Below are 20,333 nucleotides of genomic sequence, written 5' to 3' on the forward strand. Positions count from 1 at the left end.
GAGATTCAAAAAATATCTTATCTGCACATAGGGATGAAAGAACTGGTCTATTTAGGAACATTTTAAATACTAAGTTTGTGATATTATCCCTCCACAGAGCAAATAATAGAATCTCTCATCATCCTACCTGCTACTACTATTACTGTGAGCATTACCTTTAAGGTTATTAAAATCCAATTAATCCACATTTATTGTAAATTACTTTATGCTAATGAGCAGAAATAAAAGAAGGGCAGAGATAATGTATCAGTGCATTTCATTAAGTTAAACAGGCAGCATCTGTCATCTTAACTGTACTTAGCTCTTGTTTTATGAAAAAGCATAATTAAAATTACCTTTATCAACTTTTCCTTGAGATTCAGTTTTAAATATGTGAGTTAAATTTGCCTTCTTCGATTAAATCATAGAAAAATAAAAATAGCTACCTGCCATGTAGATGAGGATGTGGTGGGCAGTCAGTTGCCTTTGCTTCACAGTGTGTTCTGAAAAACCCACTCTTGCAGTCACAGGTGTAATGATTTATGCCATCAATACAAGTTCCATCACGGAAACAGGGCTCTGATAGACATTCATCTATATTTACTTCACAATCGATGACTAAATTAGAAGAGACAAGACAAAACACCAGGCTATTTAATGCAAAACTCAAAAGTTTGTTCATTATAGAAAACGTCACCAAGAAATCTGGACTCCCTCCATTAAAGATAATTTGACATCTTATAGTGAAAAAGAACATTTTTTCAAGGTTAAACATGTTTAGGTCTATGAAATTTCAGACTAACTTAAAATGAATGAGAAAAACAAAGCACATATATATTTCTTTCCTCCCATAACCCTACCCGGAGGACCATATGATGATGAGTTAGGCTTTATAGAGAAGAGCCCAAAGCAGTCTCTTTCAAGCCTTCTAAAAATAATCTGGAAAGGGGACAGAGAAGATGGATGAAAAGTAAAACGTGGAGATCAACTTCCTCCCCACAGATACATCATAAATGCATCTAAACATGGAACTGCTCCTATAGAACACCCACTGAATGCAGGCAGAAGACGTCAGACTTCCCAAAAGCCATGTGGAAGACAGGCTCTTGGTGCTCCAGCCAGGCACCAGGGCTGTGCATCTGAGGTCGGAGAGACAACTTTAGGACACTGGTCCATAAGAGACCACCCAACTCCACATAAAATCAAATGACGAAAATCTCCCGGAGATATCCATCTCAACACCAAGACCCACCTTTACTCAACAACCAGCAAGCTACAGTGCTGCACACCCTATAACAAACAACTAGCAAGACAGGAACACAACCCAAGCCATTAGCAGAGAGGTTGTCTAAAATCATAATAAGGCCACAGACACCCAAAAACACACCAATAGACGTGGACCAGCCCACCAGAAAGACAAGATTCAGACTCATCCACCAGAACACAGGCACTAGTCCCCTCCACCAGGAAACCTACACAACTCACTGAACCAATCTTAGCCACTGGGGACAGACACAAAATAAAAACACAGAAACTATGGAACTGCAGCCTGCAAAAAGGAGACCCCAAACACAGTAAGATAAGCAAAATGAGAAGACAGAAAAACAAACAGCAGATGAAGGAGCAAGGTAAAAACCAACCAGACCTAACAAATGAAGAGGAAATAGGCAGTCTACCTGAAAAAGAATTGAGAATAATGATAATAAAGATGATCCAAAATCTTGGAAATAGAATCGAGAAAATGCAAGAAACATATAAAAAGGACATATAAGGGCCTCCCTGGTGGCGCAAGTGGTTGAGAGTCCGCCTGCCGATGCAGGGGATACGGGTTCGTGCCCCGGTCTGGGAGGATCCCATATGCCGCGGAGCGGCTGGGCCCGTGAGCCATGGCCCGTGAGCCATGGCCGCTGAGCCTGCGCGTCCGGAGCCTGTGCTCCGCAACGGGGGAGGCCACAGCAGTGAGAGGCCCGCATACCGCAAAAAAAAAAAAAAAAAAAAAAAAAAAAAAAAAAAGGACATATAAGAACTAAAGAGGAAAAAAGCAATGATGAACAACACAATAAATAAAATTTAAAATACTCTAGAAGGGATCAATAGCAGAATAACTGAGGCAGAAGAACGGGTAAGTGACGTGGAAGATAAAATAGTGGGAATAATTACTGCAGAGCAGAATAAAGAAAAAAAATTGAAAGAACTGAGGACAGTCTCAGAGACATCTAGGACAACATTAAACACAACAACATTCGAATTATAAGGGTCCCAGAAGAAGAGAAAAAGAAAGGGACTGAGAAAATATTTGAAGAGATTATAGTTGGAAACTTCCCTAATATGGGAAAGGAAATAGTTAATCAAGTCCAGGAAGCACAGAGAGTCCCATAGAGGATAAATCTAAGGAGAAACATGCCAAGACATATATTATTCAAACTATCAAAAATTAAATACAAGGAAAACATATTAAAAGCAGCAAGGGAAAAACAACAAATAACACACAAGGGGATTCCCATAAGGTTAACAGCTGATCTTTCAGCAGAAACTCTGTAAGCCAGAAGGGAGTGGCAGGTCACATTTAAAGTGATGAAGGAGAAAAACATACAACCAAGATTACTCTACCAGCAAGGTTCTCATTCAGATTTGTTGGAGAAACTAAAACCTTTACAGACAAGTAAAAGCTGAGAGAGTTTAGCACCAAAAACCAGCTTTACAACAAATGCTAAAGGAACTTCTCTAGGTAGGAAACACAAGAGGAGGAAAAGACCTACAATAACAAACCCAAAACAATTAAGAAAACAGGAATAGGAACATACATATCAGTAATTACCTTAAATGTAAATGGATTAAAGGCTCCAACCAAAAGACACAGAGTGGCTGAATGGATACAAAAACAAGACCCATATATATGCTGTCAACAAGAGACCCGCTTCAGACCTAGACACACATACAGACTGAAAGTGAGGGGATGGGAAAAGATATTCCATACAAATGGAAATCAAAGGAAAGCTGGAGTAGCAATTACCATATCAGCCAAATTAGACTTTAAAATAAAGACTATTACAAGACAAAAAGAAGGACACTACATACCGATCAAGGGATGGATCCAAGAAGAAGATATAACAATTGTAAATATTTATGCACCCAACATAGGAGCACCTCAATATATAAGGCAAATACTAACAGCTTTAAAAGGGGAAATCGACAGTAACACAATCCTAGTAGGGGACTTTAACACCCCACTTTCACTAATGAACAGATAATCCAAAATGAAAATAAATAAGGAAACACAAGCCTTAAATGATACATTAAACTAGAAGGACTTAATTGATATTTATAGGACATTCCATCCAAAAACAACAGAATACACATTTTTCTCAAGTGCTCATGGTATATTCTCCATGATAGATCATATCTTGGGTCACAAATCTAGCCTTAGTAAATTTAAACATATTGAAATTGTATCAAGTATCTTTTCCAACCATAAGAATAGGAGACTAGATATCAATTACAGGTAAAGATCTGTAAAAAATAAAAACACATGGAGGCTAAACAACACAACTACTTAATAATGAAGTGATCACTGAAGAAATCAAAGAGGATATATAAAAGAAAAAAATACATAGAAACAAATGACAATGGAGACACGACAACCCAAAACCTATGGGATGCAGCAAAAGCAGTTCTAAGAGGGAAATTTATAGCAATACAATCCTACCTAAAGAAACAGGAAACATCTCAAATAAACAAGCTAAACCTGCACCTAAAGCAATTACAGAAAGAAGAACAACAACAAAGAAACACAAAGTTAGCAGAAGGAAAGAAATCATAAAGTTCATAAATCATAAAGAAATAAATGAAAAACAAATGAAGGAAATGATAGCAAATATCAACAAAACTAAAAGCTGGTTATTTAAGAAGATTAAAAAAAGGTAAAACATTAGCCAGACACATAAAGAAAAAAAGGGAGAAGACTCAAATCAATAGAATTAGAAATGAGAAAGAAGAAGTAACAACTGACACTGCAGAAATACAAAAGATCATGAGAGATTAAAACAAGGAACTCTATGCCAATAAAATGGACAACCTGGAAGAAATGGACAAATTCTTAGAAAAGCACAACCTGCCGAGACTGAATCACAAAGAAATGGAAAATATGAACAAACCAATCACAAGCACTGAAATTGAAACTGTGATTAAAAATCTTCCAAGAAACAAAAGCCCAGGACCCGATCACTTCACAGGCGAGTGCTAGCAAACATTTAGAGAAGAGCTAACACCTATCCTCAAATTCTTCCAAAATATAGCAGAGGGAGGAACACTCCCAAACTCATTCTATGAGGCCACCATCACCATGATGGGAAAACCAGACAAAGATGTAACAAAGAAAGAAGACTACAGGCAAATATCACTGATGAACATAGATGCAAAAATCCTCAACAAAATACTAGCAAAAAGAATCCAACAGCACATTAAAAGGATCATACACCATGATCAAGTGAGGTTTTTTCCAGGAATGCAAGGATACTTCAATATATGCAAATCAATCAATGTGATACACCATATTAACAAATTGAAGGAGAAAAAACCATATGATCATCTCAATAGATGCAGAGAAAGTTTTCAACAAAATTCAACACCCATTTATGATACAAACCCTGCAGAAAGTAGGCATAGAGGGAACTTTCCTCAACATAATAAAGGCCATATATGACATACCCACAGCCAATATCATCCTCAATGGTGAAAAACTGAAACCATTTCCACTAAGATCAGGCACAAGACAAGGTTGCCCACTCTCACCACTCTTATTCAACATAGTTTTGGAAGTTCTAGTCACAACAATCAGAGAAGAAAAAGAAATAAAAGAATCCAAATGGGAAAAGAAGAATTAAAGCTGCCACTGTTTCCAGATAACACGATACTATACATAGAGTATCCTAAAGATGCTAACAGAAAACTACTAGAGCCAATCAATGAATTTGGTAAAGTAGCAGGATACAAAATTAATGCACAGAAATATCTGGCATTCTTATACATTAATACTGAAAAATCTGAAAGTGAAATTAAGAAAACACTCCCATTAACCATTGCAATAAAAAGAATAAAATGTTTAGGAATAAACCTACCTAAGGAGACAAAATACCTGTCTGCAGAAAATTATAAGACACTGATGAAAGAAATTAAAGATGATACAAATAAATGGAGAGATATACCACGTTCTTGGATTGGAAGAGTCAATATTGTGAAAATGACACTACTACCAAAAGCAATCTACAGATTCAATGCAAACCCTATCAAACTACCACTGGAACTTTTCACAGAACTAGAACAAAATATTTCACAATTTGTATGGAAACAAAAAGACTCCGAATAGCCAAAGCAATCTTGAGAACAAAAAATGGAGCTGGAGAAATCAGGCTCCCTGACTTCAGACTATACTAAAAAGCTACAGTAATCAAGACAGTATGGTACTAGCACAAAAACAGAAAGATAGATGAATGGAACAGGATAGAAAGCTCAGAGATAAACCCATGCACATATGGTCACCTTATCTTGATAAAGGAGGCAAGAATATACAGTGAAGAAAAGATATCCTCTTCAGTAAGTGGTTCTGGGAAAACTGGGCAAGTACATGTAAAAGTATGAAATTAGACCACTCCCTAACACCATACACAAAAATAAACTCAAAATGGATTAAAGACCTAAATGTAAGGTCAGACACCATCAAACTCTTAGAGGAAAACATAGGCAGAATGCTCTATGACATAAAGCACAGCAAGATCTTTTTTGACCCACCTCCTAGAGAAATGGAAATAAAAACAAAAATAAACAAATGGGACCTAATGGAACTTCAAAGTTTTTGCCCAGCGAAGGAAACCATAAACAAGACCAAAAGATAACCCTCAGAATAGGAGAAAATATTTGCAAATGAAGCAATTGACAAAGGATTAATCTCCAAAATTTACAAGCAGCTCATGTAGCTCAATAACAAAAAAAAACCAAAACAAAAGAAAACAATCCAAAAATGAGAAGAATACTTAAATAGACATTTCTCCAAAGAAGATATAAAGATTGCCAAACAACACATGAAAGAATGCTCAACATCATTAATCATTAGAGAAATGCACGTCAAAACTACAATGAGTTATCACCTCACACCAGTCAGAATGGCCATCATCAAAAAATCTAGAAACAATAAATGCTGGAGAGGATGTGGAAAAAAGGGAACACTCTTGCACTGTTTGTGGGAATGTAAATTGATACAGCCACTATTGAGAACAGTTTGGAGATTCCTTAAAAACTATAAATAGAACTACCATACGACCCAGCAATCCCACTACTGGGCATATACCCTGAGAAATCCATAATTCAAAAAGAATCATGTACCAAAATATTCATTGCAGTTCTATTTACAATAGCCAGGACATGGAAGCAACCTACGTGTCCATAAACAGATGAATGGATAAAGAAGATGTGGCACATATATACAATGGAATATTACTCAACCATATAAAGAAACGAAGTTTAGTTATTTGTGGTGAGGTGGATGAAACTAGAGTCTGTCATACAGAGTGAAGTAAGTCAGAAAGAGAAAAACAAATATCTTATGCTAACACATATATATGGAATCTAAGAAAGAAAAAAGTTCATGAAGAACCTAGGGGTAAGATGGGAATAAAGACACAGACCTACTAGAGCATGGACTTGAGGATATGGGGAGGGGGAGGGGGAGGCTGTGACGAGTGTGAGAGTAACATGGACATATATACACTACCAAGCATAAAGTGTATAGCTAGTGGGAAGCAGCCACATAGCACAGGGAGATCATCTTGGTGCTTTGTGACCACCTAGAGGGGTGGGATTGGGAGGGTGGGAGGGAGGGAGACGCAAGAGGGAAGAGATATGGGAACATATGTATATGTATAACTGATTCACTTTGTTATAAAGCAGAAAGTAACACACCATTGTAAAACAATTATACTCCTATAAGGATGTTAAAAAAAAAAAAAGAAAGAAAAACAAAGCACAAGCTTAATCTACTTAAAATATTTGTTTTTACAGTGAGGAGTTGTTTTTAAGAATATTGGTGAAGTAATGAATTTCATCAAGTTGTCACTGTGAATAGTAATTTATACTTTTTTTGGTAATGATCCTTGATAGTCAAACATTTACTATCTACAGATGTTAAACGTTTGAATTTTTCTATATTTGGTCTTAGTGGGTCAATTAATGATAACTAAGATTTCTAAATGTAATTTAACATTGGCTAAATACCTAGTGTTTTTGAAGACCAAAAAAAAAAAAAAGTTTGAAATAAATAGTTTCAAATAAATGGTTTGAAATTCTATCTCAGTATTTGTTTGGATATCAGGTAAAAGTTTGGGGACAGAGAAATTGGCAGATAGCAGCCACTTCACAAGGTGACATCATAACTTTATTTATTTATATACCATATCAGAACTTCTATTTATGTGACTGCTATTTAGAGTGGTCACACCAGGAAAGTCTGTGATTTATTGCAAATGAAACTTCCAATGCAAAAACAAAATTTTTTTGGAAATTCTCTGAAGAGATAATCAGTTTTCAGGTCAAAATTCTATTTTTAATAGTTACATCTTTTTTTTTTTTACTGTAACTCTCACTACCTATATAGAACTTTAGATATTAATGATACCATAAAATTAATATACGTAAATTAGACAAATCTGCATTCATATTTAAAATGACCATCAAGATTTAGGTTCAGGGTGTGGATTAAACAGACATAACAAACTATATTAAGTTGCAGTAATAATAATAAAAAGGGACCTGCTTCTCTGTGTCTCAGTGGCCCATGTCACAGGCTTATTTCTCACTTGTATTCCATGGCAAAGGTGAGCTACAGATCCAGTTTACATTATCTTCACTCTGGGACCCAGGTTAATGGATCATCCTCTATCTGGGTGATTGCCATCATTGTTGAAGAAGGAAAAGGGTACATACACTGCTTCTTAAATATTCTACGTATATTTAGTTTGCCAATCCAAGTCACATGACCAAGCCCAACATAAATGAGATGGGAATTAATGGTCCTCCCTCAGGAAGTGGCAGCTATTTGTGACTATATTAATATTTAGTGCAGACACGATCATTGAAACTTCTCATTGTAAATGAGGATCATTTATTGGTATATCATAGGTATATTGGGATAACAATGTAAAATCATGTACTTAAAACAACTAGCCCAGGGCCTTGTACACTTTTAACATTTGATTATTATGATTTTCCTGAGACAAATTTTATCAATACAACTATGCTATATTAAATAAGTGATACAGGTGTTTCCAGAGGCATATTATTCCAATTAAGAAGATAAGTGAAAAGTTTTTCTGTAGGACTATGTACAATGCTGGAAAAATCAGTGATGGAAATTTCAGTTAAGAAGAGGTGGTCTACTTAACACAAATGTGGGAGTGAGAGGCAGAGTTATAAAGAGAATTGTGCAGGGTGCATCCAGTGCTATTTGGAGACAGGAGATGCCTCTCCATGGAGGGCAAACATGTATCAGTGTAACTGGAGAACACATCACCAACATTACGTGAGGAACTTTCTCTCCTGATGTGTTACTCATTAATTAAGCTGTGGTTATACTTTGACCCCCCAAGTAGCTGCCAGAGAGGATAAGAATGTAATGACTGATTGACCTGAACATTTTGGTCCCTGTAAACCCTTATTTATTTATTTATTTATTTATTTATTTTCTTTTTTAATGCCATAATCCTTGAGCACCATACAAGTCAGGTCCCCTTTTCACTTTTTAACTTCGTCTTATTCTACTCTCACCCTTGGCTACTCTGCTGTCATTGTACTGACCTCAAATACTTTTTTCCTCTTTCTAGAATTCTCTTTTCCTAGATATTTACAAGAATCACTCTTTTATTTCTTCAGGTCTTTATTCCAATGTTGTTTTCTCAAGGAGGCCTATTTGACCACACTATTTAAAATCGTATCCCCTTCCTCACCCATAATCACCATTATCCTGTTTTATGTTTATTTTATCACCATAGCAAGAAATCTCCTTCTGGCATTCTATGAGATTTACTCATTTTTCTTTTCTTTTTGTCTTTTTTCCCCATTATAAGCTTAGCTCCATTAGGGTGTGGATTTTGTGTCTAGTTCAATGTGGAATTCAGTGAAATCTTTTTAAGTAAATAAGTCATTATTGTGAGTGTGTGTGTGTGTGTTTATATTTTGTTTTTCATGTCAATTTTGTTTGTTTCTGGGAATTCCCTGGCAGTCCAGTGGTTAGGACTCTGCACTTTCACTGTTGAAGGTGACTGTTCAATCCCTGGTCGGGGAACTAAGATTCTGAAAGCTGCACACACGGCCAAAAAATTTTTTTGGTTTGTTTTCTTATTTTCCTCAGAAGTCTCTGTCCCTTCCCAAGCAAGAGCAAGGCAGTCCTTGAAATCTCAGTCCTTGCAATGGTGAGACTCACAATCTGGAGTGAGGCGATTCCTCCGAAGTGTGTGTCTGAAAGTCTTTCTTGCCTGTGTAGTCAAGAGGAATTATTTAATGAAATTTCTATTTTTTTCTATCTTCAAGCAGAGAAGCTTCCATGATAACTTAAAAAGACATGAAGGTGTGGAGATTGTTGAACTTCAGTTCAAAATGAGCTCCCCGTACATAATTACCAACTGTGAGAATGAAGGAAAGACTGCTGTTTGCAACAACACAAATGGACCTTGAGAGCAGTGAGCTGAGTCAGACTGAGAAAGACAAATCCTGCATGATGTCATTTATATGTGGGACCAAAAACAAACAAACAAACAACTCATAGGAAAAGAAGAAAATGGTTGCCTGAACCAGAACCAGGGAAGTATGGGCAATAAGGAGAGGTTGGCCAAAGGGTACATATTTTCAGCTCTAAGTTAAATAAGGCCTGAGGATCTAATGTATAACATGGTAGCTAAGTTGATAATACTGTTTTGTATAATTGAAATTTGTCAAGAGAATAGGACCTAAATGTTCTCACATATACACAAAGGAAAGATAAAAATTCTGAGGTGTTGGGCTTCCCTGGTGACACAGTGGTTGAGAGTCTGCCTGCTCATGCAGGGGACAGGGGTTTGTGCCCCAGTCTGGGAAGATCGCACATGCCGTGGAGCAGCTAGGTCAATGAGCCATGGCCGCTGAGCCTGCGCGTCCAGAGCCTGTGTCCCACAACGGGAGAGGCCACAACAGTGAGAGGCCTGCGTAGCGAAAAAAAAAAAAAAAAATTCTGAGGTGTTGTATGGGTTAATTAACTATGTGAGAGCAGCCCTTTCACAATGTATATGTATATCAAATAATCACCTTGTGCACTTTAAAAGCTTATAAGTTTCTTTGTCAACTATACCTTAATAGATCTGAAAAAAAAAGAAATTTTATATCAACACCATAAATGTAAAACCATTATCTTGTTCCAAAAGTAGAAATGTAACCCAAAATTAAATGCAATAAAAACAATTACCAAGACATCAAAACTTCAAATTTCTCATCTGTAAACTGTGGATCAAAATATCTATGTTATAGAACAGTTTACAGATATATGGGAAGTATATATACACTTCTAGGGACACATAGAAGATAATAAATGATATTTATAGTACGTTATTGTAATAATGACATATTCATTTATCTTCTTCATGGGATTAAAATATGAATACTTTGATATTGTGTCCACAAATCCAAGCAAATCTAAAAGAAATGATAATTAGTATTTATTAGACATTTCCAAAAGTTTGTTCAAATTTGTCTCAGTTATTTGCCTGATTTGCCTTATATTATGTCACTTACTTCCTGCTGCTCTTTAATTTATCTAACACATTCTTATTGAGCATCTATTTTGTGCCAGCCATAGTTCTGGACCCCTTCCATAGTTCTCTTTGACTTGGTGCATATCATCACAGCCTACATCCATCATAGTGTAACAGAGATTTCCCAATAACTTAACAATGAGCACTGTGGATTTTGTTTGTCAAGAGAAGAAATAGTACAAGAAAGTTTTGCTTTTTGTTGTCTGACCTATTGTCCTTTCCTACTATCCAGTTGCTTGCTTTGTGTCTACAGTAATTTATATTTGGAATGATTTTCAATTGACGCCTCTAAAATTAGAGTCTTAATTTCATTAATAACATAGGCAACTGATTTTCTAAGCAGAGTAGATTGTTACCTGTGTAATTTGGGGGACTTTCCATGCCCCTGCCTGGGTCAAAACCCTCTTGACCAGATTACCACAATGCCTGTCTCTGTATTAGAGATTTTCACATCAGAAATAAAAAATCCTTTTCAGAAATAAGCCATTAAAGTATATAAATTGAGAAGCATGTTCAGTAAGATATTTACATGCACCAACTTCATTATGACAAATAATATATGTAAATAAATACATCTGTATCTCTCTGTATGTATCATCTATTTGTCTAACTATCTCTTCTCCAATCTCTGGTCCTTCCCTCACTTCCTCTCCAAGCCTTCTTCACCCAACTTCTCCTCACTGATTAGTCTTATATGTTGGAAAATTTTCCCAAAATGACTTTTCTGATTCCTAATCTTTTTCATTTCACATGTGTTATCCTAACAAAGTACTTTATGGACCCGTTACTGCATCCTGAAATAAATGTTGTCTTCTTAGCCTCTGGGTCAACCTTGCCTTTCTTACCATTCCTCTGATGTTGTCAACTACTCTAGTCCTGTAGTTTACAAACCTGATTGAATAATAGAATCACCTGTGGAGTTTTAAAAAATATAACTTCCCAATTCTGAATCTCTGGGAAGTAGGCCTGACAAACTTCACTAAGAAAACATTTCCAGGTGGTTCTAAAGCACAGGTAGATGTGAAGACCACAGCTTTCATAAAATTAGATTAGAATTAAACATTATGTTTTCTTATATCCATGTTAATGCCTGATAATTCTGCCTGGATTGTTATGTCTCCATTTCTGCCTACTTGGTAATTGAAATCATTGTTGCTTTTGTTGTGGTCATCCATTTACAATGCTTGGTGTCAGTTTATTTATCTTTTGTAAAAATAAAATACAGTGTGTGTGTGTGTGTATGTGTGTGTGTGTGTGTGTGTGTGTATGGAAAAAAAACCATATCAGTTGTCAATTGGGGATGTGGAGGGGTGGAATGTGGGGAAAAAAGGAGGCTTTATGAATGAGGCATAAAAACACTTGCAAGTGGTGGATACGTTCCTTTTCTTGATTGTTTTGGCAGTTCCATGGGTATATACATATTTCAGAACTTAACTTGTGCTCTTTAAGTATGTGCAGTTTACTGTGTGTCCGTTATATTTAACAGAGCCATTTAAAATAGGCTAAGAACAGATGTGTGTCTCAACAAATGTAGCAAAGAACAGAAAAGTCAAGTACAGTATGATCTCTGTAAGTTGAATTTCCTATAGTTTATTTTCCTCAAAAAATATATCCCAGTTCTTAAAAGAGATGGGACTCTTAATAAAAGGTAAATAATAATAATAATAAAATAAACAGCAAAGCCATCAGCAGGGTGAGCTCCAGCTAATTTTCAATGGTGAGACACTAGGTGCACGGTGCAGACATGCTAGGATGTTTGTTCTTCCTGCCCAATATTTTAGAGAGGATATTAAACACTCCCATTAAGTGCCTGCAAGTGATGCCCAGAGTGGAGTTTGGAGAATGATGGCTGTGATCTTTAATATGATTGTGCCTTTGTAAAGACTCTCACTCAGAATTTCCAGGGTAATTTTGGAGTCAACTTCTTTTTGTTTTTTGGATGATATATATGTCTAACTCACCTCAAGAATATATCCACGTACTTGAAGTTAGGGACCAGCTGGTGTAAATTTGTGTGGTTATCTCCTGACCTAACCTTTTAGCTTCTTTTTGTTCCTTGATTGTAGTTAAGCTTCATCTTGCCTCAAGGCCTTTGTATTTGCTTTTCCCATGTTTTGGAAATATTACTTCCAGAAACCTTTTCCATAAATGATTCCTTTCTATTCTTTGGCACTCATTTCTTAAAAATATTTTTTCCTTGATTGTCCTACTAGCCTTAGTCCCAATTTATCAGATTACCTTACTTCTTTCACAGAATAATAATAAAAACAAATATTAAATAAATAAATAAATAAATAATAAAGCCTGTTTTTAATTCCAGTCCTACAAAAATTCTAATTTAATAAATTTCCACTGATATCTCCTAATAAAAATAGTTAACAACATTTAACAATTTATAGTTAAACTATATTTTCTTGAATTATTGCCTTATCTTTCATAGTTGATTATTAGTTATTTGATGACAGAGCTTATACCTATTTATTTTTACTTTATACAAAATGCCAAATACAAATCTTTTCATGTTGTCAATGATCAAATAACCTGCCTATTTCCTGTTGAATACATCCAAATAATGGTGACATTTTAAATGATTATAACTTACATAACAAGATAATATTTACAAATGACCTAGTAAAATTAATACAAGCACATAATAATCACATAATTAATGAACTTAGAAATCAATGAGTTTGAAAATTCAAATTGCCACTTGTAACCATTTTGAATCACAAAATAAAATAATGGAATAAGAGCCTATTTAAACCAAGATGATAATTTTATAACATTGTATTTTATTATTATTGATACTTAAAAGAATTCGACTATTATATACAATGCTTCCATTTTGGTCCTGGTACATGCCATTGTTTAAGGAATAATATAAGGAAACATACAGTTTTATTCTTTAAGGGTAGTTCCATAAAAAAATTATAAGGTGTTCAAAGAAAACAAGAGAAACAACCTATCATCAATGGAACGAGACCTAAACATTATGCAGAAGTTGAAATTATCAGAGAGGGAATTTAACGTATGTAATATGTAAAAATAGTGAAACAGTTGGACATATGAATAGGAAAAGAGAGAAGAAAAGAGAGAAGAAAATTATTTTTACAATATTTAAATGTAAATGCTAGATGATACAAAGATAAAACCATGTGAAATAAAGTTTGAATTTATATTCCAAATGCCATCAATCAAGTATAATTAGATTATATATTGATCTCAAGAGGCACGCCCCATGTTATTAAATGTTGAACTGACAGTCAATCAGTATATGATCTATCAAGTACTGGATTAAATAAGCACAGATTAAGCATTTAATTAACAACCATTTTGCTAATATTCTCATTGTTTGGAAAGATTTTATGGGGATATTGTGCAACCCATGTCTATTTTCAAAAGCTCTCCAAGGAACTTTTAGTGATGCTTTATTTTTCTCTGTATAAATATCCTAAGATTGGTCAGGGGCTTTTAAAATTCATTATAGTAGTCCTTTGAGCATTTGGCAAAGGGCAGGTATCAATAAATATTTGATGATAAAGATGATAAAGATAATAATGATTTAATTTGAATCTTGTCTCTCCTCATCTTTTCATTCCTCTTGTATAAAAAGGATGGGGGGCAACTCTTCAATATCAATCCAGGATTAAATGAGGGCATCCCTCTCCTAGACTTCATTACCACAAGAATGGGGTCTGTCAGGAGAATACTTCATAGTTCGTTGGAAAGATCATGAACACATTTACTATGCCATTAGAAGGAACTTTTGAAGAGGATATTCAAAATACCTTTGACAAAATTGCTAAGACAAGCAAAAACAATATTCCAATTCATATATGTTGCTCCCTTATTGTTCTTAAGTCATACTAAGTGAATAAGTCAAGAAAGGCATGTGAAATGAGGCTTGTGTTTAACTAGGAAACTAGGCTGAAAAGTGAGAAGCTGTTCAAGGTAAAGTTATGCAGTAGGTACGTAGGTGCAAACAGATATATGAGGACAGATTAAAAGTGGAATATATAGAACAGAAAGTATTAGCATCCATAACAGAGCTTCTAGATTAGTTGGAGTCTGTTCTAATGTATAAACACACCCATCATATCAGGGCTCTCTGTGTTGACTGTAACTAACATGTTAAAATATTGTCAGAATCTGTGAAATTCACACATACATAAAAGTGAAGGTGATATAATGTATTCACTTTCATTAATACTAATAAATTCAGGGGGTTTTACTTCAAATAAATGCAAGAAATTTTATTTCAAAAAAATATCCAATCCTTTGCTCATGTCATTCAGAAAATAGCTCATTCTTTGATGCATCAATCACTTAACAGGTTCTGCTATAGTTAAAACAAACACACTTTTATTAATCAAGTTAATCATATATAAAATAATTTATATTTCATACCTCATTGAAATATTTGAGAGTTAAGTGTGCCTGCAAAGAGTTACCGCTGTAAACACCTTGAAGGACACACTTCAGGAATGTACATTCTAGATTTGTCTGAACGAGAGCCTCCAGCACTGCCATGTGTAGTTGAGGTTCCAGAAATCAGACTGCTGCACACCACCCTCTAACACAAAGTCTGAGAATGGAGACCATTAGGATTGATTTCATGGTTTAATACTTATAAAGATAAATTCATACAACTCTTTGTTTCTGATTATTCATACCTTATATATTCTGCTTCAAAATCATGATCTTATTTCTTTGTAGATACATATCAACATCCTTTTTATCTTCTACATGAGTTAAAGAATGGGTGTAACTCTCATTAACTGTTACAGTTACAATATAACATTATTTTCAATGTAACTTGCAACTAACGCTCTTAAAAACAACTTAATTACAAGTGTTCTTAAACACTTTGATCTATGCATTATGGAATGGGTGTCATTTTCACTCAGTGGCATATCACTGATCTCAATGCAGCTTGCAAGTAGTATTCTTAGAAACATCTTCAAGAAGAATTTTGTATTAGGCTACTTGTTTTAATACTAAATAAAAACTAAGAAAGACTATTTTGATATGCTTAAATTTTGAATATAAGACAACAGTATTTAGATCAACAAGACTGATAATGAGACAGCATGACTAATGTCAAAATATTGAATGTTTGTGTAACCAGCCACTAAGGGTGGCTAAATTTCCCGGCTGCTCCAGCCTCTCTCCTGTGACAGTCCAGACTTCCCCCTCAGCAGGTAAGAGGTGACATGTACACAGGAATATTAGGATCTGCTTAAATCAACCAATAATTACATAATTTTATTATCACTTCTGAAGATAAATGTAGCAAGTAGTTTTTTAAAGTATATCATATCAGTGAGGCCAGATTTAGCTAGGCTCCTTTTTTTTTTGAATCTTACTAGATTGTAACATTTTTGTTTTTGCTAACAATCAAAAAAGAACCAGTCAGTTTTTAATTGCCATTAGTAATTCAAATTATACTGCTACATGGGGGAAATACATCTTAAGCAACTGAAATCTTTCATTAAGATTTTTTTTTTAAAGTAAGATTAAAGGACGTACTATTACGTGACTGGAAGCTGTCAAACAGGCACTTTACAGAGTCCTGGGTCTCTGAACAAAACGTGTGGCATTTTGCAATGTACGTTTCTCTCATTTCTGACAATTCCACCAAGAACATGGAGGTCAATGAAAAGCTCAGTTTAAAAACTTTTTCATTTGAATTAACCCTAGATCCAGGATATTGATTAAATTTAAAGATTTTGTTTACCTTCTACCCTCTGGATTATGTGCAGACGTATTGTGACTTAAAGACTGATTTAGGTCCAGGGAGTCAATGAAACACATCAGAGGGACCGCTTGGGAAAACAAGGCACAGAGACCAGCCCCTCAGCCTGAGCTCTGAACTGTGACACTTAGAGTGGAAGATAAATGTTCCTATCAGAATCAAAAAAGGACCTTGACCTTTATGATTTGGGAATATGCTTTAATAAAAAGAATGTTAAATTATAAATGCAAAATTAGACAGAAGACCTTAGAAAAACCACTTCTAAGTGAAGGGCTTTAAACTTTAAATTCATTAGCTTCATAGTAAATCCATTCTAGTTTTATTATTCTTAATATCAAGCTGCATGGAAAAAAAAAGAAAAATAATTCAAATTGTACAATTTCTATATGTGCCTAATTCCACAATTAAGTAGGAAGTATGCTTTAAAATTAAGTCAATTTCATCATAGAACTAAAGATCCATGATTAAAAACATCCAGTGACCTTGGTGCTTTCAGATTTAGTATTCCAGTGTTGAGAACTTTAATTCAAAGTGCTTGTTTTAATTCTTAAATCAATAGCATAACATTTCTTTGTATAAAAGGTATAGGCAATGGCTTATGAGCTGCATGTTCATTCATAGTTTAGTAAGACATATTCTTGTTTCTGGAACAGTGTTTAAAAACAATAATACAACTCTAAGTTATTTAATTTTAAAATCAAGTTAAAATAAAATGTTCAATGGTAATTATAGCTCTTCTCTTCCTATTGAAGTTTATAATTTACAAATGAATTGGCTATGGGTTCATTTGATCTATCCTTTAACCAAGCTGTCAAGTCAATATTATCCACAGGAGACAGATGAGGCACCCTGAGAGGTGTCCTGTTGAGTGATTGTATCCTACTTTGAAATGTCGTGAAAACAAGTTACGAAGAGATGTCTTCTGATTTAAAACAAGTGGCTCAATGTGTTAGGTAAGAATCAAAAGAGCTTAAAGGTGTAAAGGTACAGTGGAGTGACAGTAAATGTTTAACAACTGGCTCTCGGAAGAAAAAAATAGGCAGAGAGGGCTTATTTATAGCGTCATCTAATTCCCCTGGTGCAAATAGTCTCCTTTTTTTTTTTTTTTGATATCATTGTGCTGGAATTATGCCAACCAGCTCACAAAGTTTATAATAATTTAATATTCAGCACTTGTAAGCCGGTACAAGCCGGCTTCATCACAATCCTGGGAAGGTATTGTATTTTACTGACTGCTGTTTTGAGGTTGACCAGGATTTTAGAGATTTGGAAATGTATGCATAACAGGGATGGGGAAAGGCAACCCAGCTGGTCAGTTGTGGGAGCTGGGGTGTGACAATGATATGAGAAAATATTTGCATAATGTGTTTTGTGGCAAAGACTGCTTCTAAATGGTCCCTAATATAGCACTAACCAACATAATAGGTCTGAGAATTAAAAGATAACTTGGGGCAAGATTTTATGGCACCGTGAGTACGAAGGTGATACAAATCATGCTATTATTAACACTTATTTTGTCTCACGTACTAAGCAATCACTGATAATAGGCTGGCATCAGGGTCAGAAACCACTTTTATCCTCATTTTACAGAAAATGAAACTTATCCACAAGGATGATATGTAACCTCTTGAAAATCAGTCTGTTATTAACTAGTGGCACTGGGATACAACCCAGGTAGTCAAATATGAGAGCCTTCACTTTAAACATTCAAATAATTGTGTGTATAACCTATTAGGAAAATTTCAAATTTATTCCATTAAAAAAAGAACAACCACTGAAAACTATGTGCCAAGGTTAGAGACAAGGTGACATTTTATCAGTTCAGTAGTTAATCAGCCCTGAATTCTGGTGATGACAGTGACAGTCAGAATAAGTGACACATCAAAAGCATCTCCATTTCTTTTGTGGTCATCATCAAATTCCTCCTCCTCCTTTCTTTACATTGTAAAACTATACTAATATTTTTTTTAATTGTGGAAATGAAAGCAAACAAAAGCAATCTCTCTAATCTCACAATGTTACATCTTTTTGTCATTTTAATTTCATCCCCATGATGTATAGTTACATATATTAGCACTTTCACATACAAAAAATTTCACCATAATAACATGTGATTATTTTGTCCATTATGTTCCACGGTCTTCAGACATGTCGTTTGAATGACTGCGAAATATTCCATGAAGAATATACATCATAATCTATTTAAGCATTTTCATAATAATGGTCACTTTGTTCCAATATTTTACTAATAATTAACTAATGACGATTTTTATGCATACATATGCATATATATATTCCTTTTGAGTTATAGCTTCTCTTGATAATTTATACAGGGAAATAGTTCTAGGAAAAATTATTATGTCAAACAAATGAATATTTAACCTCACTCATATTTATCTCATTAGCAGACAGTGACATGAATATTCAAACAGTGGGACATAATTTTTCACCAAAAAAAGACTACTTTTTTAAAAAAATAACAATAATCAGCTGTGGTAAAGATGCAGTTAAATGTACACACTCTTATACTCCTGGTTGGTCTGCAAATTGTTAAAACCCATCAAAATGTAGGAAATTACATAATTTAGTAAGCAATTTAGTCGTGTTGTAAAAAAATGTATTCAGATGTGGTAAAAGGCAAACATACTCAAATGCATTATCCATGAAATTCCTCTTTAGAAATTATTCCAAAGAATTATCAGAAATGTTTCACAATATACCTAGAAAGGTGATTATTTCAGGATTTTTGATAAAAGTGACAATTTAGAAAATATATAGATGTCTAAGTTTGGGATTAACTATACTCTATCTCTATGATGAAATTTTAGTCAGATATTAAAAATCATGCTGTAGAAAATTAATTAATGACATGGGGTAATTTTAAGACTATATTATTGCTATAAAAATTCTGGTGACCAGGGCTTCCCTGGTGGCACAGTGATTGAGAGTCCACCTGCTGATGCAGGGGACACGGATTTGTGCCCCTGTCCGGGAAGATCTCACATGCCAAGAAGCGGCTGGGCCCATGAGCCATGGCCGCTGAGCCTGCGCATCCAGAGCCTGTGCTCCACAACGGGAGAGGCCACAACAGTGAGAGTCCGGCGTACCGCAAAAAAAAAAAAAATTCTGATGACCAAATACTATGTTCTGCATAAAACTAATTATTAAACTAGCTTTACTGTAATCTAAATAATATTATAGCACTATACAACTGTTACTTCTGGTGGTGGGTATTTTGTAATCTTCCCTTTATGAGATTTTCTTTTATTTTCCTATTTCTACCTTGCACATATATTGCTTTTTATAACAAAAATTATATCTTTATAGGTCAGACTCTTCAATTAAAAAAATAGAGTGAATATTTTCATGTCCTTTATATATAACCAATTTGTTTCCAAAGAACCACACCGATTTCCAATGACCATTAGTCCTACTTGCTTTTGCTTTAGTTCAAATTTATTGATGCATTGTTGCTTAGTCTTTCCTTTTTTAGTGTTCCTATGCCATTTAGCTTTATATGTGTTTTGCAAAAGTAACATAGTTTGGAAATTTGTTTTGAATCTGCTCCAGCAGACTTCTTTTAAGAGAGCAATTTAAGACATTTATGCTTGTTTAAGATTTATTATATCTGGTCCTGCATCTGACAGCATTCCTTTAATTTTTTTACATTCTTCTTTCCCCTTCTCTCTCTAGTTCTCATTTTTGCTGTACAGGTCTTTCACTAATCTATGTACTTCTTGAAAGGCAAGGACTTTATCTTTTATCTTTAC

General features: G+C 34.7%; 1 protein-coding gene across 1 annotated transcript in view; it reads right to left on the reverse strand.

The window, feature by feature from the left end:
* The window catches only part of EYS (eyes shut homolog), a 1,591,612-nt gene that overhangs the window by 1,008,983 nt on the left and 562,296 nt on the right, over positions 1–20,333 (reverse strand). The window contains exon 18 of the mRNA XM_060115102.1: positions 426–597. Within this exon, the coding sequence (XP_059971085.1) occupies positions 426–597 (172 nt within the window). The remainder of the gene's footprint in view (positions 1–425; positions 598–20,333) is intronic.

The sequence above is a fragment of the Mesoplodon densirostris genome, chromosome 12 (genome assembly GCF_025265405.1).
Source record: "Mesoplodon densirostris isolate mMesDen1 chromosome 12, mMesDen1 primary haplotype, whole genome shotgun sequence".
In the NCBI taxonomy this organism is placed as follows: Eukaryota; Metazoa; Chordata; class Mammalia; order Artiodactyla; family Ziphiidae; genus Mesoplodon; species Mesoplodon densirostris.